The sequence below is a fragment of the Cyanistes caeruleus genome, chromosome 8 (genome assembly GCF_971803275.1).
Source record: "Cyanistes caeruleus chromosome 8, bCyaCae1.hap1.1, whole genome shotgun sequence".
Lineage (NCBI taxonomy): Eukaryota > Metazoa > Chordata > Aves > Passeriformes > Paridae > Cyanistes > Cyanistes caeruleus.
The window spans coordinates 18,001,679-18,025,875 of record NC_141708.1 but is presented as its reverse complement, the minus strand read 5'-3'; the positions used below and the strand labels follow the sequence as shown (position 1 = coordinate 18,025,875).

At 39.8% G+C, this 24,197-nt stretch overlaps 1 protein-coding gene across 12 annotated transcripts in view; it reads right to left on the bottom strand.

Annotated features, from left to right (window-relative positions):
* ARHGAP22 (Rho GTPase activating protein 22) overlaps nt 1-24,197 on the bottom strand; it is a 146,584-nt gene that overhangs the window by 102,028 nt on the left and 20,359 nt on the right. For all 12 annotated transcript variants that reach the window (XM_086900400.1, XM_086900403.1, XM_086900402.1 and 9 more), the window contains 2 exons: nt 16,106-16,305; nt 11,986-12,073 (listed from right to left, as the gene is read on the bottom strand). In XM_086900400.1, the coding sequence (XP_086756526.1) occupies nt 11,986-12,073; nt 16,106-16,305 (288 nt within the window). The remainder of the gene's footprint in view (nt 1-11,985; nt 12,074-16,105; nt 16,306-24,197) is intronic.

Genomic DNA, 24,197 nt, shown 5'->3' with positions numbered 1-24,197 from the left:
CCTGAAATTGCCAAGTGAATTTTTTAGCCTAGTATTTATTAATAAAGTGACATGCTACCTCCCTTTAAGGCTTTTTTCCTGTGAGAGCAGAGCAATGTAAGCCATCCTCACCCTTTCAAACCCCAGTCTTCATCATCCCCTGCCCTCCAAATACACACTTCTAGTATGTTTAATATAAACTGCAAAGGAAATGTGTTTTAAAACTCCAATGGCTCCTAAGACTCTGAAAAATAACCTGCTGAGAGAAGAACTAGACCTTCATCATTTAAAAGAACGATTTATAGTTCATCTATTCTTCACAGAAGACATAAGCACAGAAAACATGAGTTCAGTATAGATATATCACCAGACTGTATGAGAGACAGCATGAAAGTGCACATTTTGTATTCACAGGTTGTCTTGCCCCAAGTGATCTAAAACACATTCCTGCTAACCAGGTTAGGCTAAGTTTACAATGGAGCACAGTTCTGTAAATAAAAGGCTCACAGGCTTAAAAAATAAAAAAAGAAAGGATCAAAAGTCACCTGTTCTGTCAGGAATAACACTTCAAAGCATCTGGCCTTGTCCTGTTAAAGAGTTTCTAGTCCAGAAAGAGTCAAAAGATACTGAGTTTATAAAAAGTTCCTCTGATTTGACTACATCTATTGTTTTCTCCCTCCAGTCACTGTAATTCCAAGAGAAATTCAGTCATACCATCTGACACTCCTGTGACAATAATTTTCACTAGCATTTGGACATTTTTTCACATGAACGGCCATATTTTAGGAGATTCACAGGTGTCTACCTTCTTTGCTTTTTCCTTCAAATAATGACTCTACAAGCTAAAGCACTTGTGAAGAGCAAAAAGGAATTCCTTGAATTATGATGAACTAAAAAAATTAAAGAATTTTAGGTGCAAGCATCAACAAATGAAGAAATCTTGGTTGGAAATTCCAGTACAGCTTTAGCCACACCGTGCTAGTGAGTACATCTCCAGGTTTTCGCTTTGAGGGCATTAGCAAACTTTTGGGCGTCTGGTGTTGAAGTTCTGAGAAAACGCAAAAAAATACCTGAATAATCAAGCCTTACATATGGCCAAAATCCCCTTTTGCAACTGGTTTTGGCAAAGCAGACCTTATTCCTGTTCCATTTCTGTTGGAAGAAGGGCAGTGTTGCCTGGAGCATGCACAGCTCTCAGCAGCAGGTGGGCATGCTGGCTAACATCAGCAATTCCAGCCTGGCACTGCCATGCATCCATAGCTGCTCTTGTACAGTTCACACCAGCTTAGAGCCCAAAGGGGAAGATCAGCTAAGCACACAGATTAAAAGAAGCAGTTTTACTGCAAATACCTGAAGGCATCTTGTTGCCCTTAGCACTTCAAACTATAAAAGGAACCCATTCCTAACAGATCCCAGTGTACATAGCACAGACAGCCCACTATTAATGTATGCAAGCTTTTACACTTACTAACTTCAAAAAATCCTTGCTTCTAGAAGAGAGGGGAGGATCTGCTTTAGCTCACAGAATGACAACTCTTCACTGACTGCAGAACTTAAAGCTAATGGCATTAAAGTCTGAGCTTCCTGAGGATGTTTTGCTGAAGGTGATTAAGAAATAACTCCTTATGTGTAGCTTAGTATTTTCATCGAAGTTACCAAGACTAAAGCAGAACTCTGTGCTGGTGTTGGCACTAAAACTCAAGGCAAAACTGTGCTTTCCAAGAGGAAACAGCTGTAACCTCAAAACACTACTAAGGGAGAACACTGAATTTCTTCTCACTGGTCCTCCTCAATCCTCATGCATCCCCTTCAGTAAGACAGTTACCCTACAGGCCCACACGCATAATTATGACACCTTTCAGAGACTCCGCCAGCTTCAGAACCAGGGCCGAGATGATAATATTTATCTTACCAAGCATGATCATAAGCACAATATTTTCATTTGTTTTAACTTCCTCTATTCTCTGTTGTGATGTGTTTGGGTGACAGAGCTAACTAAAGGTAGGATGTCTGCTTTCATATTCTACAGTATTAGCAACACATGGCACTTATGATCTGTAGAGCACCTATAAAGGACACAGGGACAAAAACTGGCAGCTGAAGCCTGGTTTGTCATTCAAAGTGGACCAGATATAATTTAATCTGGAAAATATCTTCTGCTGAACCCTTCCAGAAGGAATCATTTTGAGTCTCTGATTCATATACAAACCACATGATTTAAAAGCAGAGACTTGATAATTTCTGTGGCACAGAAGGATCTCACACAATAGTGTCTTTTCAGACACTTTTATTTCTGTTAATAAAAGTAATCTTTCTCCTCAATACATTATAGGCTTTCTTTTGACACAATTATACTGGAACAGAATTACTAATGTAAACAAGACTCTTCACCTCTCAAGTCAGCAGTTGCCAGAGTGCTTACAAATCTTCATAGTAAAATACACAACCCAAAATTCAGGGAAGCACCACAATTATCCTTCAATGCAAGTTATTACTTGCATCGTTAGTCTTTCTCTATTGTCTTACACACACTCCCTTTTAACACTGTATACTTTTGGTTTCACAGCTCTTTCCTTTGATATCTCAAATTCCTCCTGCCCCTTCCCTCAGGTTTTCTGTCTGACAGTTGGTGGTTAAAAACAAATCCCAGAACTAATAACAGTGCTTTAGGAGTCCAGGATGATACATAACATCTTTGATAGCACATGGAAGCATAGGTATCAACATCTTAAGTGGATTTCACTTAGATGAGCAATGGACTCTAGCTAAGATTAAAAGATTGAAAAAATGTGTCTTAACTGGCCTGTTCACCTGTTAGAGACAGAAGACACATACTTTGATAAACATTTAAAGTCTGTGAAAAGAAAAAGCTCTATAATGAACAATGACCTGAACTTTGTCTTCCTAATAGAAGAAATCACATTCATTTCAATTAGTTCTTGAAAAAAATTAGGAATATTAAGCTCATCAGAATGTACTACACTGTACAGACCACAGTCTTGACCCCAGCTGCCTCACTGCCTTTAGAGAGCATTACCTTGAGCAGAGCCCCTGCAATGAATACTGTAGGGGCACTCTTAAGCTTACCATGAATTTTAGGGAATAAAACTGTTGTAATGCTAATAAATTCAACATAGATTAGCCACACTGCCATAAGTGTACTCAGCACTCATGCATTTCCCATAGTGAAACTATACCTTGATAACTAGCACAGGGAGTTAAAACCATTCCCAGTAAAAAACAAACACCCTCCCAAAAAAACCCCAAAAAAAACCAACAAACCACAAAAAAAACCAAAAGAAACAAAAAAAAACCCCTGTGTGCTCTTAAGCTGGGTCTAAGGCTGAAGTGTTACACCACAGGCAATACATCATTGTCATATTTCCTCCTCCCTGTGAAGGTCAAAAAGCCCAGAGCAAGGAGGTTCTCACTGATACCACACTAATTATCCCTAAAGCATTTCAGACGAATACAGAGGGCTTTTTGCCTGTGAATCCTCTCTCACAGGTGTTTGACAGTGGGCCAGCTGCCACTTCAAACTGGTACTAGTGCATTCCAGATAGCAGTTTCTCAGTTATATTCTCTTTTGGATCCTGGACCATCACATTATCAGCTGTGTGTCTCCCTTTCCCCCCAACATTTATGGTGGGCCTTGCAAAAAGGACCTGTGGTTTGGTTTTTTTTCTTACCATTGCTTCCCAGAATCATTTCCACATGGTATTTTGAAGTCAGTGTGTTTTACTGAGCAGTTAAGGTGTAGTGCTGACAGGTACCTCAAAAACATGAGTTGTGCTGCCTTACAGGATTGTCAGTATCATAGAACTCAATCACAGAATCTTTAAGGTTGGAAAAGACCTCCAAGGTCAAGTCCAGTCCTTGACTAAAACACCACAATGTCAACTAAACCATAGCATTAAGCCCCAGATCCAGTCTTTTCTCACACACCTCCAGGGACAGTGACTTCACCACCTCCCTGAGCAGCCTGTTCCAAGGCTTGACAACACTTTCAGGGAATAAATTCTTCCTAATGTCTGCCCTGAACCTCCCCTGGCACGGCTTGAGGCCTTCTTCTCTTGTCTTTATTTCAATTCTGCTACAATTTAGTCTGTGCTGTGACATCGCCATATATCCTGTATCTTATTTGACTTCATCATGCTAACCTAACAGAGAATTTTATTAGCCTCAGGGATCCCAGACACTGCATAAATCTTGTGGAGAATTCATCCATTTTTATTGCAAATGGGAAAACAGCTGTTTCTGGGGCTGAACAAAACCCATAACAGCAGCAACAGAGCACACAAGCTGTAAAACATCACTGAAGACTTGATTTCTGACACTCTAGCAATATAGAGATGACTCTACATAACTGATCATGCTGACAGTTTGATAAGCATATCTCTATGTAACAAAGCTGTACTTGCACCAGAATTCTTTTTAAAGAAATCCCTCTACTTACTACACATGCCTTAAGACTTAATATATTATCCTCAAGGCAGGATATTCAATAGCAGAACTCACTCTGGAAGGTCTCAGCAGGAAGTATTCAAAATCTTACCTAATTTGCACCTAAAAAATCAACCTGAGGGGTTCAAATGATGCCTTGTACATTTCTGCTACAATGTGCCATCACACTACAAAGCCATATTTCTATAGCCAAAGGGCAACCTATATAAAATGCTATATTTGTCTCTCAGGAATACAATAAGTTAAGGAAGACAGCTCAAAACCAGTCAGAGGTTACATTTTAATGATCTGCACTAGCAGAAAGCCCTATTCATGGAACTTCTTAAGTCTCATGCTCCTTTCACAGCAGGCATTATGCGATTGCAATTGAAGTTTTAAAAACCATCGTTCTTGTTGAAAGCCAGCACGTGCATTAATGACAAGCTAGGTGCTACTGATCAGGGATCAAATGCAGAACTCTTCCTGGAATACAAATCCCAGGACAGCAGAACACTTCTGCTGTTGCAGCCCATTTCCAGTCCTACTTTCAACTGCCCATGGCCCCAGAGCACTGAGGGATAGAGAGAGTACAACTTGAAGCAGATCAAACACTTCTAATAAAACAAAGGCAAGATCTTGTTTATTTCATGAAGCAGGATCATTACCTGCCAAATGCAAACATAAGCCTCATTCACTGCATATGCTAGGGGAAAAAAGAAAACAAAGCAAAAAGCAATTTACAGGCTGCAGGTGCCTCCTGATGCCCTTCAAGATGTTTTAAACTGATAAGGTAAGGTGAACCAAAACATTCTTAACTATCAGAGAGCCTCACAGCCCTCAGGGGAAAAGAAGAGCCTAATAACCTTTCTGCAGAAAACTCTGGATGCAGTCTGAAGACGTTCACCTGCAGTGAATCATCATCTTAAGTAGGCAGAAGTGGATTGGTCAAGCTGCAGAGACACAGAATTGAACACAACACTGTTGAAATCAGTAAGGTTACATGAATTGAGAGCAAAGTTCAGTCCTTTTTTTACCACATTCTCTTTTCATAAGAATTCAGTGACATGATGCAGTCAAGCATTCAGGGAAGGTACAGATCAGAAAATCAGTAAGCAGAGAAGCCTTGCTTACAGAAGATTTGAGCAGCCAGCATTTATCTGCACGAGGGAAATGAGAGCCTCCATTACTTTATTCTAGTAACAGTTTGTCAACTTGAATCCATTGTAAGACAAGCCTAGAAATACTGGCAGCTGGTTGACACTTCTGCTTGACACTGAAGGGAGTTATCAAAGTCTGGACATGCCACAAAAGCTATTTTTTCAGTTCACTAAAAGAATCTCAGGATGAGGAAAGGAGTAATCCCGAGGAAGGCAGTTAGTATACCATTTGGGAAATGCCAATTCATTAAAACTGCAAAATTTTGAAGATCCACATTTTGAAAAATAAGTTTAGCAGGCTCAGACTAGGAGAAGAGGAAAACAGACAGATGCCACTAAATAGCTCATAATCACTGGGTCAGTACGTTGACCTGAAACAACAGACCTGCATCAAAGTTGCTTCCCCACACAGTCATTACTGTATGTGTCTATGCAGACACGTTCTGCTCTCATATCAAAGTTTTAAGACCAAAACAAGATTCAAATAGGTAAGTAATTTGAACTTGAATGTTTTCAAAGACGTGATTTTGGCATCTGAGACAGCAGCTGTATATTGTGAATACATGGAGAGTGTTCAATATAGAATATTACAGAATCACAGAATATTCTGAGTTGGAAGGGACCCATAAGGATCTTCGAGCCCAGTTTTTAAGCGAATGACCCATATGGCCATCAAGCCCACAACCTTGGCATCATTAGCACCATCTTCAAACCAACTGAACAAATGTGCAGAAATGTATTCAGTGCTGTATTCTGTCTACAGAGCACAGTACTGGCTTCACAGGCTGGGCAGTGACATTGTTAGGAAACTCTTGCTCACTGATTTGCTTTGAGGAGACATGAACGAACAAAACAGAGTAGCTGGTTTCCTCTGAGAGGATGAACTCTGCTCTTGGGAATCAAGACACGTGCCATCACCGACAGCAAGAGTCCAAGCAAAAGCTGGAAAGAACCAGCACCATCTAGTGCTCAGGAGAGACGGAGCAAGCAGAACAGGAAGAACAACGCACTAACACTTTCTAGGCACAGAAGTTCAGGATACACACTTTCAAGGAGACTCAAACTGCACTTGAGCATAAAAAGATATTCCACCTGGGAAAAGGCAGGCAGATGTACCCGTCAGCATCTGAATGTGAAAACTTTATTACCTTAAAGGTCTCAACCCAAGATAAAAATACAAAACAGTTTCCAGACTATAACTGCAAAGAAAACATACCATTTTATCATACTGAGTGCTCCTTTGGAAAGACAATTTAGAAAAGAGATTTATTGCTTCTCACCCCTCAGTAAGTGGAGAAGTCTATCTCATATTCCAAGAGACAGCTATGGTTTTTAGTGGTATACAACTGCATGCTCTCAGCTATGCTCCAGACATCTAGACATAATAAACACAGATCTGACAAGGCTTTCCGCTGCAAAACCAAGACCAGAAATCTTCTTCCCTAGGTCAATGCAATGCCATGGACATAGTAACACCCATAGCTCTCTCTTGCTAAGTGTTTCCAGAATGCACTGCTGCAACTACACTGTCTTAAACTTTCTAGTAGGACCCAAAGTTAGTTTATTTTGCTGCCATTTCCCTAGTCAATATGGTGGATGCCCAATCACAGAAATCTAAATATATCTCTCAAATATCAACATCATCACATATTCAGATATGCACAGTCAGTTTTCAGCTGCAGACTTCAGGAGAAAACTTAATTACCAACGGCAAACTCAGGATCCTGCTGTTAATTAGAATTGCAATTTGCATTGAATAATAGAGAACACTGAATGATTTTCAATGTATGAATTTCTAATTTCTCCTCCAGGTGTTTTAATTACACACCATCTCAACAGGAACTGAGATGAAAAAGCCACAAAAATAACTTAATTGGTGTCGATCACCTGGGATGCTGAAGTGTACCACAGATCAGACTGCTCTGTGGGCATCATTCCACCTACTGGTACAAGACAAACAAGCTGCCACTCCAACTTCTCTGTCAGATATTGTCAACAGCACAAATGGACCCCTATAGAACAAGCAGACAGCAATTACTGTTCCTGTAAGAATTAGAACGCCTACCTTCTTATTCTGCCTTTCTTGACTTTCCTTCTTGTTATATAGCTCAACCAAGGCAGTGAAGTAGCTTCTACATAAACCATGCACAAAGTTACTGCAGGAGGCATTTTATTTTTCCTCAACCTAACTTCTGGCATGGTGCAACCACCACTCCATCTTTGAAGGATGCAAGCCCCTTTTGTAAGGGCAAGTTGCCTATATTGAATTAAGTTTTTATAATTAACTGAAAGAGCACACCATAGAGAACTGACTTCTAAAGTTTTGAAAATAACCTTTGACATGTAAATCAAGTGTGGGCAGTGATCCTTGCTCTAAGTCTGAAAAAAAGACCAAGGTCACAATTATGAAGAGGACTGGACTGCCTCATTAAAGAGGAGGCTGGTGCTAACTCAACTGGAGCACAAAATACAACCTGAAGGTGAAGTTTTCATTACATCTGTTCAACTGACCTGAAGTCCAACCGGTTTGGGGACTTTTTTCTGTTATATGAGCTGAAATGAAAGATATGATTAAGTATCTGGAAACAAGATCAACCCCTTCAGCAGTTGTTTCCAATGAAAAAATTAAATTCATTACAAATCTGCACTCTTATTCTCACAGGAAGTCTCGGCTAAGAGCTGTCACTGTTCACCTTAGCAGAAAGCACTGTGGCAATAAACAGGAATGAGCTATCTTCAGTGGTTAGGAGACATCAAGATGCGTACCATGAACCTTTTATTCTGAACCTTTTTACTACTCTCCTCCTTGATTCTAAAAACTGTACTACATCAGGAAATTCTCTGTCTGCAGAAGAACTTGAGCATCTCATGGTGCTGCAAAGACTGGGGAATGAAGCTAGGTAGACCACTTGCCACAAGACACTAAAACATCCATTTTCTAAAAGGTGAGACCTCAGGAGCACTTAAGTCATCAGCATTCCTTAAGACTTTGTCAGAGCTTAATCCCTGTGGCTTCTTACAAGCTGCAATACACCACTCCAAAATGCACTGTAACCCCCTGTCAACACTAAGTTGTCCTGTTGCCCCTAGCAACAGCAGATGCTGTCTCTGTTGCCAGATTTGGACTCCTCTCCCAAGCAACAAAGAAAATTTCCATCCATAAACACCAGATGCTGTGGAAATGTTACCCCAAATGGTACAACACCTGACCTCATACTACCCTCATAATTTTACAAAAACATCCCCCACCACCTGCTAATGTGCACTGGAGTATGAGAGCAACCGGCACCCACGGCTTACCCCACTATTCCACTTTGAACTTCTAGCTATGGTGAAGGGAAGCATGAATGGATTCAAAAGGGTCCAGAAATTTACACAGTTTCCCCAAAAAGGAATACAGAGAATATTTTTCAGGAAGTCCTGTCACCAGATCAAACACTGGTTTGACTGTAGAACTGCTCTGCAGTCTCTCATGTCCCTAGTTAACCCTTCTCCCAGCTGCCCTATACAGCTTAGAAATGAACTTGATGAAACATGAATAATACACAATGCCCATCATTAGTTCTTGTTACTCAGCAGAAAAATCAATACATGCTCTGTTACAGCACTAGTCCCTGCACTCTGAGGGAACAGGTCCCACAGCCAAACTTAACACAGCCTGCAGCAGAGAAATGGCGGCAACATCTCAGCAACAATTCCACAACAAGTACGCTGAATGTGTTAGCTATTAATCACAAAATAGGCTTTTGGAGATAACTGGTACCACAGACTTTGGAACTCTTTGGACATTTCTCAGATCTCAGCCTCTTCTATTTTCCAGATAAGCTGGTGTCAGCTATAGGTACATTTTAGGAATGTTACACTCCATTCTATATTTTGTTAGTTAAAGCTCTGATGCTGAATAGCCCAGTAAAACCTCAGTCTAATACTTACAGCTATTGAATGTACCTGTATTCACAAAATCCCCAACTTAGCTAAGAAAACTTCAAAAAAAAAAAATCTTACCATCCCTATAGAAACTGTAGGGTCCTAGCTTATAGTGGGATAAATGAAACACAATTAGGCAAAAACGTGATCATGGCCATACATCCAACGCAGGGAAAGATGGGCAGTGATGAGAAATAAAGATCTGGGTCCTGCAAGATCATTTGTGCTCCCCTTTCTAGCTGGCATCTGTTTCAGAGCTGTTCACTATGTGGGTGTTCTGCAGGCTGGCAACCACGCAGAACACGGTCATTTGAGAACACATGCAAAAAAAGAAAAGGCACTTATGCCAAAACCAGCACAGAATAAATGTACTGTGAACAAAATGGGGAACTCTTTGGGCCACATTCTCCAGTGACGTCTGTGTCAATTGCGTTCTGTATTGACTGGCTATTTATAGTGTTTTTCGATACTATCCATCTAGCAACTACATTTGCTACAAACAGGGTTTATCTCCATAAGTTAGGGAAAGCATCTTCATTTTGCAGAGAAGTCAGTGGTACACTGAATTGTTTTTCCAGAGGACACAGAAAAGTGCGATGTCAAAAACCCAGACTGAACACAAATAACCTGGAATCCACAATCATGCTAAACTGTGTCACTTTTTTTCACTATGCCCATTTCAACTAGCCACATGCCCTGCTTTACCAACTCACCTGAAGCAACAGCTGCCTGCAGTTTAGGACAATTCTCTTGTAGGCTACAGTAATATAATCTGATAAATTGGACAAGCAGCACAGAATTACTGTTTTGCCATCTGGAATCAGAAGAAACTCAAACTTGCAGGAAACTCAATCAAGCTCAGTTAATTATTTCAGATCACTGCCAGAACAGATGGGATCATTCAGGATCACAACAACCCAAGTGCTTTCACATTGTAGGTCCACAGTCCTGCAATAGTATGATTCAGAGTCTCATTCAGAGCAACAATGAATGCCACTTCCTTGGAGATCCTCCATAGAGGCAACTCTGTGGGCCCAAGGTCCTGCTGTCTGTGGGACCCTGCCTATGAGGGCACAGTGCAATATAAGGGGGTAAAAAGGTATTAAAAGATAGCGCACAGTGATAAGCAAAAAGGAAAAAAAAAAAATAAAATACTTTCTCCCCAAGTAGCTTCCTCTGTGTCAAACAGAATTCTGTAACTAAGGTAATACAAAACACTGCCTGATGCTGTAGTTGAAAACCTTACAGCACTGCCTGTTCTTGCTCTGCCTGATACTACCTCAAGAGGGGTGTGCAAAAATGGCATTTTAAGCTAGCCTAACAGGGTGGCAAGAAAAGGACTCACAAATAGTAAAAACACACTTGACTCCACAGCAACAACATTCAAATACTGGGGCAAGCATTCGTTTTTAAAAAATTCCATGAAGAAACAAGAGGCAGCCTAAAGCAGTTAGTTTTATCTGCCCTACTGACAGCACCAATGCTGTGGGGAGAGACAATGCTAAGCAGCATGGACAGGTAGTCCATGAGGCCAAGCTGGCAGTGAAGTGAAGGATGACCGAGTGCACTCAAACAATTTTTAGCACAATCACATTTGCCTGTTCCTTTCTAGGAACTCGGTGTTCGGGTACAGAGAAATAGATGAAGTGTCTCAATCCTTTCACTGCTCTCATTCCTCTGTTGTAACACTAGCAGTGAAACAGGTTTTTTCCCTCTGTAGATCCTGCCACCTGAAACTACCACCTGAATACAGTGCATTGAAACCCATGCATAGGGATGGTCCTCTCCCAAATACAATCAGAACTAAATCAACTGAATTCAGTTGCTCCTATACTGCAACAGGGAACTTAATTTTAAATCTATCCTGGAGATACCAGCTCTGTCCACAGCAAGTGTTTATATGGGAGCTAAAATGACTGCAAAAGTTTTACATTAATATTACAGTGACAGATCATTATATTTTCTACATTAAAAAAATGTCAACCTCTCTTCCATGCCAGGTCATTATTTTCTTAAACCTTTCATCCAAAAGGGAAGTGTTTTGAAGCTTTCTGTCTGCCTTCCCACCCACTTCCCAAAATAGGTAGCATACATGAAAGATATTGCATCCAGAGACTGCATGTCCCTTTTCCAGAACTTCTGTGCTGTGTTCTTTGTCTGTTTCTCCCATAACAAGTGGACAAATGCATCTGTTTGAGAGACCACACAACACTCCAAGCAAAGAGCCTTCTTCACACAGGAAAGTCATGGAGCATGATGCATCTCAACTACCTTAAAATGAAAATGAGGTGCCACAGCAGCACTTCTATCCAGAACAAAGAATACCATGTAGTAAAGTTCCCTTTCTCAGTCTCACTAGATAGTCTTGCCAGTGTAGCAGAACATTCAGGAGTATTCAGTACAACTCAATTTTCATTAGTGACAACTGATGGAAAATGTTGTGATGTTATAGTGAAAGCACAAAAAAGTGTTGGCATACCTGGGGTAATTTCAAAGAGATGTTTCCCTGGTTCATCCGGATTAGGTGGAAGCTCGTTCACCTGACTGCCTTGCAGAAGTATCAAACCCTGTAATAGATACAAACATTAGTGAAAAAGGAAAGACCACTAAAAGGGTAAGGAAAAATTGATAAAATGTATAGTAAATTCAAGTCCTGCTCATCTACTGATCCCAACACCTTTCCACAGCTCTGATCAATAAAAGATTTGGGCTGATCATCCACCGGCTCCACTGTCTTTTCTTTCACACTGGACACTGCTGTTTCCTCTGGAATAACACTACTCTGAGCATGCAGAAAGTGATTCTCCTTGGTTTCCATAACTATCCATAATTTATAGCTATTTCTAACTATTCCATGATTATCCTTTGCAAAAGCTTCATCTCGTATTACATCTACTCTTCCTACACCCTTGAATTTCTGGTTGCAGCATGCATTTGAATAAGATGGCCGATTTTCCAGAGATTTTCAGTACACAGAAGTTCCCAGGGAAGTACTGGAAGACAGCAGATAATTCAGATTTGCAAGACAATGGACTACCTTTTAATCCAAAAGGCTATAACTTCCCTAGAAAACAACCTGAGGCTCTTTACTTCCCAAGTTCAAATGCTGCCAGTATTCAGCTTCATTTCCACTTTGAGCTCAAGCATAATTAACACAACGTATTCCAGTTTGGGATTTCTGCATAGCTGGTGACATAGTATCTTCAAAGTGAATAAAATCTTCTTAATCTATGGAAAAGCTGAAAAAGTCATCACAGGAACCTCTTGTCCAGTAACATGAGCGAAACAAGCCGCAAAAATTCACTGATATTCTAAAGGGTTTCCAGTTTAACATTCTTCAGGACATATGCACAATCAGACAGAAAAAATACAGTAAGAACTGGCACTCTCAAGAGTTAAGTCATGAAGAGGGCAATCAGCAGTTCCCATTCTTGCACTGAACTGTCCTGGAATGCAAATGGGGTCCAAAGCATCTTCTCTTGATGAACAGAAAATAAAGAAAGTTGTTTCAGTCAGGTTTTTCACACATCTCTGGTTGATAAGAACATAGCTATGCATGTTTACTAATCTGGAAACAACCAAATACAAGACACACTGTGCCATCATAACATTGGTAATCAAAACAAATTCTAGTTATTCTATTTGTCAGCTTCCAGAGCCACATATAATAGAGTAATACAATTAGCATCTCATGAGACAGACAATCCAGAATTTCAACTAACAGAAGACAACTCATAAGACCTTTGCAATCTTCTCTATAAAACAATGAAGCCAGATGTGCTACTTTCCATTGCCATTATTCAGTAAAACTTCCATAGCTTTGCTCCTCAGGAATATATCCTCCTACAAATACTTTGTTCAACAGTGTCAAGGCTCAGCTCCTATCCCTTACCCAGTGTAAGGGTAAGGTTGTGGAAGGACATCGTGTTGGAAGACACTTCATAATGTCCATACTGAGTGATTTCTCAAGAATGGTTATAAGATTTAAAATTGAGGTACAGTAAGTCAACAGGATAAGCCTCCAGCACCCTTACCTCCCAATCCTGTTGCCCTGCAATTTGACTCTAAGGTTCACTGAAATTAGAAGGTAAACTGAAGACATTCCAGAGATAACAGAAAAACGTAGGAAAGGTAACTTGACAAAAATGCAGATGCATCTCAAATTATTCAAAATGGTATTGAAAAGTATTGTATAAAACATCATCTTTAGTGGCCAGAACACATTCTAAAAAATTCTGCTGTTTTCTAAAGTACAAAATTCAAACCCGTTGCAGATGCATTAAAGCCTTTTATCATGTCAAGTCAATACTGAAGGAAGGGTTAATGAATTAGTTGCACAGTGGCTTTTGCTTCCCTGGAAATTGGGGAGGGGTGCATGCTCTCTCCTTTCCTGGGAATAGAAACAAGCCCAAAGCTACTTTAAAAACCCACACATATTGACATACTCAGTAGGAGCATCAAAAACTCTTTCCAGGTCAGTCCTCCCTTCCCCCTGTCCCCTAGGGTAAAAAAATAAAAAAAAGAAAACCTGCAGAAAAACAATGGCTACAAGTCCACCCTCTAACCTTTGGTCTTTGTTGGAGTGGGCTGTGCAACAGCAACTGCCATGTGGCACACAAACATACACATCCTCAATAGTACTCAATCCATTAAGACAACAGAATAATTCCTCTTCACACCAGAAAGCCTGTGTGATTCTCCTGCCATTAGATTATAGCTCCACCTTTTCAGCAATACTATTAAAGGAAGAGTATCAAGACCTTCCTCTAAGAATCTGAAAGAACAGGTTTTCATAAAAATAGGCAATGCAACATTCATAAAGAAAAATATGTTGCTTTGTATTTCTCTTTTGAAACATTATGTCAAAAATCTCACTTGACTTTATCAGGTAAACAACAAGAATACAACTCTCTTCCAGAGTATATATAAATAATCAAGTAGGTGGAAGATCAATGGGAATTTCAGGGAAACTATTGATTTCATTTTTACACACAAGCGTAAAGGTCATACTTAATAAATAAAACAACAAGTTTAAATTAAACATGAGTACCTTTAGCTCTGAAGGAAATTAGGGCTTTATATCAATAACAACAGGTGAAAATATCTCCTGACCTATAAAAAAGATCTCCCTACAACAAAGGGTCTCAGCTGTCTTCCTAAGATGCATGGGCACACCTGTGCCATTGCCCCTTCGTTCTAGAGAATCCCAAGCAACAGCTGTCTATAAGCATCAAAAGTACATCTCATCTGTGGGATGCAAGCAGCCCTAGTTGAAATCAGATACAAATCCTAATTTGTAACTCCTACAAGAAGAGGTAGGACATAGTCCTGTACCATCCTACACAAAATGGCTCCCCACACTGATAAAAGTATGGCAACCCTGTGCCCAAAAACGATCAGGGTTAAAGAAAACCTTTACAAGGTGACTACCTGAGGCCATTTCTTCCTCATCATGTTCACTGACGTGAGTCAGAAGTGCCCAGCTCTCCCACGTGCTTACATGCATTGCATATGAAGATAAGGTGCCTGGTTTGAAGGTGCAAAATCCAGCTGTTGCTGGCAGCATCCTGAGTAATCAAGTTACATCATCAAGTTCAAATCTCTCTAGCCTTTACACAGCAGACTTTCCATAATTATGGACCAAATCCCTCATCAGGAGAGTGCAAGATATAAGATGCAGTCAACATCCTCATTCATCTACCATATTTATGTCAGGCCCACAGGGGAATATTAGTTTCCATTCTCACTCTACAATGAAATTTATGTGTGACAGTCAAGCAGGCAGCTGCACCAAGCAGTTTAATAATTGTCTATAATGAGCATGTGGATGGTGATGATATTACACAGGCTGACTGTCACTCTGTAATGCATGTACTGACTCATCAGGAGCCAGCAGTACAGGGACATTGTCTGGCTCATTCAATTATGTTCCCACTGTTCAATGACTCTGGTTAAAGGCCTGAGTCAAAACAATGACTATGTGAATTATGATGCATAATCTACTACAGCAGCTAGGAAAGACCTTAGCTCAAATGCTCTGAGAGAATTTTACAGACATTAGGAAAACATGAATAAGAAATAGTTCATCTCTTCTGTAAGCTTTAGTCCATAGCACAACACCCACTCCCTCCCCCCACACTAAAACACATATTCCAGCCCATTCTCAGCATCTAACAAAACCTGCACACCGCAGGTTTTACACCTCACACACACAAGCCAGCTCTAAGCAGCTGGTTCACCTCATGGCTAACAATGGATTAGTTGGGAGATAACAAGTCCCAGCTGAGCAAGCAAGGTTAATCACTCCTGCCTCAGTAATCTGCAACTCCATAGCTCTTCTTGTCAAACTCCAGTCTCATAGCTGGCCATGCTAAGATTTGGAGGTCAGCATGCCCTCCAACATAAACGCCTTCTAACCTTTGCCCAAGCTCTCCCACTTGTCTGGTTGTAGAAAAACCTCCCTGCAACATCTTGTACCTTTGAACCTCCTTAAGTGTATATAGTTTTGGTGAGGACAGAAAACAACTGAAATGAGCTGTCAGTCATAGCATGGCTGTGATCACACAGAAGTCACACCACCTACAGTTCTCTAGTCATACCTGAGGTTTAGTTTCCTCTTCATCCTTGTAGTAGAAGAGCTGATCCCCACGCAGTACAAACCACCGCTGCTGCCAATTCTTCATAATGCTCCTTTGTTTCTTTAGCCAGCCACACTTCAGCACACGTTCTTGAGGATTTGGAGAAGATGGTCTGGAGGGAGGCCCAATCTGTTCACCCATCACCAAACTCCTTGACCGGGCTGAAAAGGCAATTACAGAATAAGTGAAACAAAAAATCATAGTAAGAGCACTCAGAGAGGATAAATAACTGTTCCACGCTTTCTCCTCAGATATGGACAGACATGCTTCCTTTTTGAAGAGGTACTTGTTTTTCAGGGTGTGCGTTCAAGTCATGACAGTCAAACACAGAACAGACATTACTTTTTGGTACTGATCACTCCAGAGTGTCTAAAGGTGCAAAATAAAGGTGCAAAAAACCCAAATATTTCCACTGAGGCTTCACTGCTCCTACAACCATTCTTTGTGGCAAATCATCACTGCCTTCCAGCTCAGCAAGGATAATACTAGTGCTCTCTCTTAACAGGATATTTGTCCAAAGAGGATGTGCAAATGTGTGGCATAACAAGAAGAAGAAAGTATAAAAAAATATTGTCACTCTTCACACTACCAGTTTGGGGTGATTAGACAGGGAATCCAGCTGCCAAAGGAGAGAGAAAAAAAAATAATAACTGAGAAAGATTAAAAAAGAGAATTGTCAATCAAAGTAGTGACTATGATTCACACAGAAGACAGAGACAACACAGCTATCCAGAGTTATTAAAGTTATTTCACTCTTCAGGGCATTCTGATGCTGAAGCAAAAAAAAACACCCCAAAACTAAAAAACAAAAAGAAAAAAATAAAAAGACAAAATAGAGGAAAAAGCCAACGTGCAAATATGAGGAAGGGTTTCAGAAACAGAAAAGAACTGAGGAAAAATTTTTAAAAAACTGAAAGAAGTCTATGGCTCTTTCTTTCCGCCTCTCGTGCATTAAGAGTACTAAAGCTTGGGGCACTTAGAACTAGTCAGCAGTAGCAGACAATGATTATACACTGCAGGCAGCAAGCCAGTCCTTCAGAATGGATAGGTTAGGTGACCTCATAGGTCTTTTCCACCTCTATTTCCTTTGGATTTATGAAGTATCTTTTAATAATAGTTATTTAATACTTCATGCCATTTTTCCTTCATTAGTGCTAATACAGTCCTGCTCCTTCCCATTTTCTGCATTCAGCTAACTTAAAGCACAATTCATAACTGCCCACTCGGAACAAGGCATGAGTCTACAGGCCAGTACCAGTAAATCTGCGTCACTGATGTCTCACATTAACACTGAACAGTTGCAGCTAAAAGCCAGGCAAGATTCTTATCCAGGAATCCCTGATACACTACAGCTAATTCAAACCATCACAAGAAAGTGCAAGGCAACCCTCTGCCTCTCAGAGTACTGTCGAATTTTGCCTCTTTTGGGTTCTGAGAACTAAACATGGCCTCGATGATACCACATGATTGGTTTCTGCTCCTGGTGCCTCACCACACAGTGATGAAACTGCCAGCATTTGCCAAAGAAAGAAAAATAATGTGGATGTAGCGGTGTTCGGGGAATTAAAAACAAAACAAAACAAAAATAAACAACAAAAAAAGCTTTAAAAATAATCACATTTGCAACATTAAAACTGATCCTATTTCTTCACTTCCATGAAGCAAACAGCAAAATATGGAGAGACAGATAAGGGACTTAGGGCAGATTTTTAAAGAGCCTTCTCTGTGTAATCCAGTGAGGGAAATCACATTGGAGTCTGTGATAAAATCTGCTTTGACCTTCCTCATGACCTGGCAGTCAGGTCACCATGTAGTGCTTTATAAAGACCTAAAACCAGCACATCTAAACACTTCCATCAGCAGAAGGCAGATTTGAATGGTAGCACGTCTCCCATTATCAAAAAGTCACAGTGACACAATCTCCAGTTTTATAGTTCCGTATACTTTCTCCTTCCACTCTGTCTTAAGGATCCATTCACCCCTCCTGTAACCATCCAAAAGGCATTCATTCTGACCCCAACAACCTTCCAGTTTTATAGACAGAAGATGGAATCACTTTGTGAAATTTCAGACTCGATGAAAGCCCTGACAGGCAGTATGGATTTTTTTTCCCATTTCTCTAAACTGCTAAGGTAAATCCTGCTGCTCTCAACAAAAAATGTGAATAACAGATTTTGTCTTGTGGTTCAATCAAGAGAAATTAGTTTTCAAATTATAACTATTTCATGATGTAAGGACTAAATTTTTTATTTTGTTTTTAGTTTCACTTCAAAATTAATTTAAAAGTTGAAATGTTGTAAGAAGTGCTGCTGCAGCATCATAGCTTTTTCAGAATCACTATTCTCTTAATTTTTGCCTAAAATACATTGCTGAATTTATGTGAGCTAATATATAGCATTAGTCCTACATGACTAAAATTTACCAGCAACTTTTGGATTCTGCTAGGTAACCCAGTACTCCTGTGTTCTGATTATTTTTATATGCCAAAACAATAGTTTAAAAAAAAAAATAAATCTTGCAACAGAGTTCACTTAAAATCAGGCTTTGGTATATCCAGGCCTATTCTCTAAACTCACTCACTGTAGTCTGAGCTCTCTCAGGTATATTCATTCCTGTAAATATCAAGGACCACTTTCCCCCACACAGCCGACATACTCAGGCTTTAGTATCAGCTCTTCTGGTAGCACAACATCCTCTGGCAGATGATTACAGAGGTACCAGAACACCTTGCCCCCTCCCCATCACCACCAGGACATGGAGGACCCTGTTTCACACACAAGCGGTAAGAAAACTCACTGTTCACTTTTAAATGCCTATTGCAGAGGCCCATAGGAATTGAGTTGAATAAAACATCTCTGCCTCATCCCAGGCCACATTTTACTACTATAACCAAACTGTTGTCTGGTTTAGACTGTCCAAATTCCAACTCACATTTGTGTTACAAATTATGTAATTACAGAAATATCCCAAAACTTTGTTTTCATCAAGGGCACTAAAATGGTTCTTAGGCAAAATTTGGCTATTAAAGTAACCAGTTAGTCTAATGATACCAAAATCCATCTTTCAGTAAGCACCAAAGTAAGTTCCGCATTGAAGTACCTTAGCACTCTCCAACTTAAGCATGAAAATCCTACCAGCCCCCAGTTTTCCTGACTTGCATGTAATTATGTACACCCTCTGCTACTTTACCTCTCCCTATAAAAAGAAATTAGCTTTATTTAACTGGAAATGTACCATCTATATTGACACAGACTTCACAAAAGACATCAAACATCCTGCTTTCAAATGTTACCAAGTATGTTACCTTGTATGTTCCCTCAGTCCTCCTTTGATACTATTTGTACAGCTCACCAAGTAATTATTTATTTTAGTCAAGAGTTAAAGCTTTCATGATCAGTCTCTGGAGAATGCAGATCTTTTTCTCATTTTATTTTATGCAGCACCATGTCTCAGTCAATTGCTATGATTGTTAATTCTTCATGCTGTCTCAGCTTTCCATTTCCTTAGTCTCTGGTCGTGACTGTAATAGTTAATTTCATTAGGGAGATACTTAGCAACTTCATCTGCAAGTCAACAACATGGATCAGATAGAAATTTTTAGAAAGAGGAATTATTTATGGCTATTAACAGCATTGATGCTTATATTGCATGCTTCACACAATACAATAATTGCATAGAAGTCAGAAGAAAACTTTTATGGATGAGCAGGGCCTGCCTTTAAAGAAGCAGCTATCTCCAATTACTGGGATCAAAATATCTGCTTTGATAACCTGATGCAGTACATCAAGCACCTGATTCTTAATGGTAGAAATATATTATATGTACTTATCTAACAGAATTATGGAATCAGCAGAACATAAGGAAGAAAACAAATCAATAAAGCAGACTCACAACTCAGCAAATACTTTACATGCTCTGGAGTTCTGATCCAGTAATGTGTTTTCAATAACACCACACAGGTTGGTTTCACTCTTCACATTGTCATTAGTCTATTATTGATTTAGTCATACACCTGAGCTCTTAACAGAAATCAGTGTAGAAAGGATTCAAACTCTCCTTGGGAAAAGGTTTAGGATTCATTTGCACAGCACGGCAGTACTGAAATGCCAACCAGCCGCCCACACCATACCCACTCAGCAGCAGGGAAACAAGGGAACTGCAGCACAGCAAGGTAACAACACACCGGGCAGACCCGCAGGTGGCACTAACGAGTCAAACCATTTCGGGATGGTAAATCATTACATAAGGCAAGAATCAAAATTACAGACCTAGAAATTGCTCTTAAGCCTGGAAGTGACACTGGCACATGGAAGTTCTCATATCCAGATGAGGATGGGAGGAGGAATATGAGCCAAGGCAGTGAAATGCTGCTCAACACTCACTGTGCAAATGCCTGAGACTACACTAAATGAACTCCCCTCCAAAATCCCATACTTGGTTGTCATGCCTCTTATAGTAAAATCAAAGATTATTCTAAGGAGTGGGTGGATCAAATTGGATGGAGCCACACTGCCACTCCTTACAGAGGCAGCAATCCCTATCCAGAGGGCCATACACCACTACAAGAGTTCCTCTGCAACTCAGACCTGCCCCCAAGCAATATCCACATTCCTGTTTTCTCATCACATCTATTTTCTACCCTGCACATGCACATAATAGGAACATCGTCTTCCCTTCCCTATCCATACCATCCCCCCTTCCTGAGTTCAATCCTGCCTGGCAGTATTATACAATCTCTTCTGCTCTCCTTCTCCCACTCCCAGTTCTGAACACCACTAGAGATTTGAGCACTCAGAGTACTTACTTAAACCAGACATGGAAATCAATCAAGTCGATGAAATTCAATATCAATTAAAGATTCAATCTTTTGAAATTTCATAGATAATTAGCTAAAATCAATATAGTCATTATAATTGATTTTGGCCAACAAACTGTCCTACAATAAAGGCACTTTGCTGTGGTGTTCCTTCAGTCTGATGACACAGTGACACTACATATTATTTCTAATACTGTCTTTGTTTAGCATACTAGCCACAAAGGGAAGTGGCTTCCCATACTATATATTCTCAGTTGATTTATTTAATTCAAATTTGGCCTTATAAAAGGATTCACTGGAAATGCAGGTAATATGCCTATAAAGAGATACTGAATTTCCTTTCACTGAATTGTAGGCAATTAAATACTTGGTTTGGATTTTTCTGTGTCTATCACAGAACCATATTTGTCTTTGAATGTGATTGCTAAGATACCAACTCAGTAAGAATAAACAAAACCAAGGTACTTCCTCAGTACAATCTGAGAATTAGGCATCTTGAAACACAATAATCAAAGAATTAAAGGCTGAATATTTGAAGTGGTTGGTCACAAGATATTTTTAAACAACTAGAAGAATATCAGTTACACGGACTTGGCAAGGGCTTTTAGTTCCCTCAATACAGAGAAGCAATCTCTACAGAAACAAAAAGGTGCTACACAGCTGCTCACATTTTGTGATCAGGATGACAATTGCCACATTCAGAAACACTACCATAAGAGCCAGCTTGTGCTCCATCACTTCTACCTGATAAAGCCACACCTGTCTACTCAGGACATTTTATAGAGCAAAGTGACATGCTTCCATCCCTTCCCTTGATTTATTTTTCTTTCAGACAAAATAAAAATAAGAAATGAAAAATAAATGGGTCTGGAAACACTTTTTTTTTCCCCCCCAAGAAACCCCATCAATGCATTATACTGGAAGCAATTCTGTTACCTACTGCCCAATCAAAGGAAAAGCAAGGAGACAGCTTTACATATGTTTGTCTACTAACTTGTACTTTCTGCAGTGGTTGGGAAGCCGAAGTATCAAACCAGGATTAAAAAAAGACCAAAACAAAGCTCAAAGTCTGATGGAAGGATCTATTTGTATAACTGTTTACTTGTTAATAAGTTTCTGCAAGAAAAACTGCATTCCCAAATACCAGTTCATAAATCTAGAATCCAACAAGAATTGGTACAATTTACTAGGCTATAAGCCAGTGTACTTTCACTCTCAGACTAGGGATGACTGCTGTTAGAAATTGGCTGTATTTATAGTCTGAAATACCTTTCAGCCCTTAAGTGAAGAGCAGAAACTTTGGTTATAGATAATTTAGCTGTAGGTAAGCATATTCTGTATAAAAATTAAAATCACACCCAAATAAATATTTAAAAAAATTTGATAGAAACACATATACAGACTATTGAGCAGAAAAATACCAAAGGGAGGGATGAAGGAAGATCTGAATATCAAGGAAACAACCAAAAAGCATATTTCAGCCATGGCCAAAGGATCTGAGCCAGCCTAAAAGACTTTAGCAGGGAAAGATGAATGCCCAAAAAGGAGCCCAAATGTCTTGGGAAGCTGGACTTCTTCATGAAGGAGCACCCTGTCACTACAACACAGTTTCATCTCCTCTCAAAGTCCAGATGCTGAGGGTTCTGTTTTCAAGCTGCTTGCTATTTTATACATGTTCTCTTGTATCCCTTTTGCACTGCCAGACCAGTCAGTGCTTTTCCACTGGCAAACATGCACCAAGGAGCTCTGAAGAATAGCACTAGACTGCACAAATTCTTTATATCAGCATGCTTTAAGGGTGAATGTGCTGACAGTACCTGGCAGAAAGGGAGCAGGATTTCCTCCCAGTACACAGGTTAGGCACATCCAAACAACACTGCTGGAATACACAATTGCATCTGGTACTGAAAGCTGTGTTGCCCAACTGTGTCATAACCTCAGGCACAGCAACACATACTGAAAGGTGCCTATAGCCTTTTTTAGGGCCAGCAGAGATGGTTCAGATTTTCCATCAATATTCAACAAGCTCACAGTATTTCCTTTGTAGAATATGCAGAAAAACTATGATTCTGTTCCATCAGTACAGCATTTATGGGACACAGTCAGGAAGAAAGAAGAAACTCATTAGTTGGAGGGAAGTTGCTTCCTGGCTGGCATGAAGAAATTTATCTTGGACTTCTTTGTGGTGTTCAATAGCCATGACCTTTCACCACCTTACAAATGGCATAGTCAGCTCTGTATAAGGCCCATTCTAAATCAGAAAAATAATTTTGTACTCCAGTGACCTGGGTGATGTGACCATAAAAGCCACTTCACTGACCAGAGTTACTTTCAGAAGTATGCAGGTAGTTTATCTAAACATGGCAGCAGAGGGATAAAACTGAAGAAAGAAAATCTGCTTCAATCATAATTCTCTTGTCCAATGACACAAAGTTCAAGGCTTATGTGAGATATAACCAATGGTCTGGTGAGGTCTTTATCACATCAGAGAACACATATACAGTAGCACAAACTGATATACATTAATGCAGGACCTTTACACAAGTCAAGGAAAACCAAGTATATTTGATAATCAATGCAATCCACCCTACACAATACAAAAAACTCAATCCAAAACATACGGTCAGTGAGATAATTTAAACCTTTTCTCCTGAAGAACAATTGATATCCGTCTTCAAACTACTACAAATTGGTAACATGTTGGACTTCAGGAAAAGTGAAGGATTTTTTCAATCCATTGCTATCATATAGGTAAAGGGACATTGCTTTATTGGTTGACATTTCACACTGGAGACCTCTCAGCTATCGTACAAAATCATCCTGAACTCAATTTGTTTTCACTATGAGCAAGAAGGCCAGCAGGTCTCGACTCCACAGAATAATTATTTAAATGAATTTAACCTTGCATTTGCACAAGAATTTGAATTACTGCTTCAGATTGTAGGAATGTGTGGTGATTTTGACACCTGACAATGAACAAACCTTAAATACTGCAGGTAACCTGTCACCAGCTGTTCCTGAAACTGCCCTGCAAATCCACAAAGCCATGCCAGTCTTTTCAAACCACTAGCATTAGATCATGGATAGGTGCCAAGATAGAAGGATAATTACTTCATTCTTTCTGCTACAACAGATTGACCTACCAATTTACAATCTAGTAAGGTGAAATAGTCCATGCCCTTTGTTATTGCAAAACCAGAGTTACAGGCCATATTGATAATATAAGAACAAGTACAG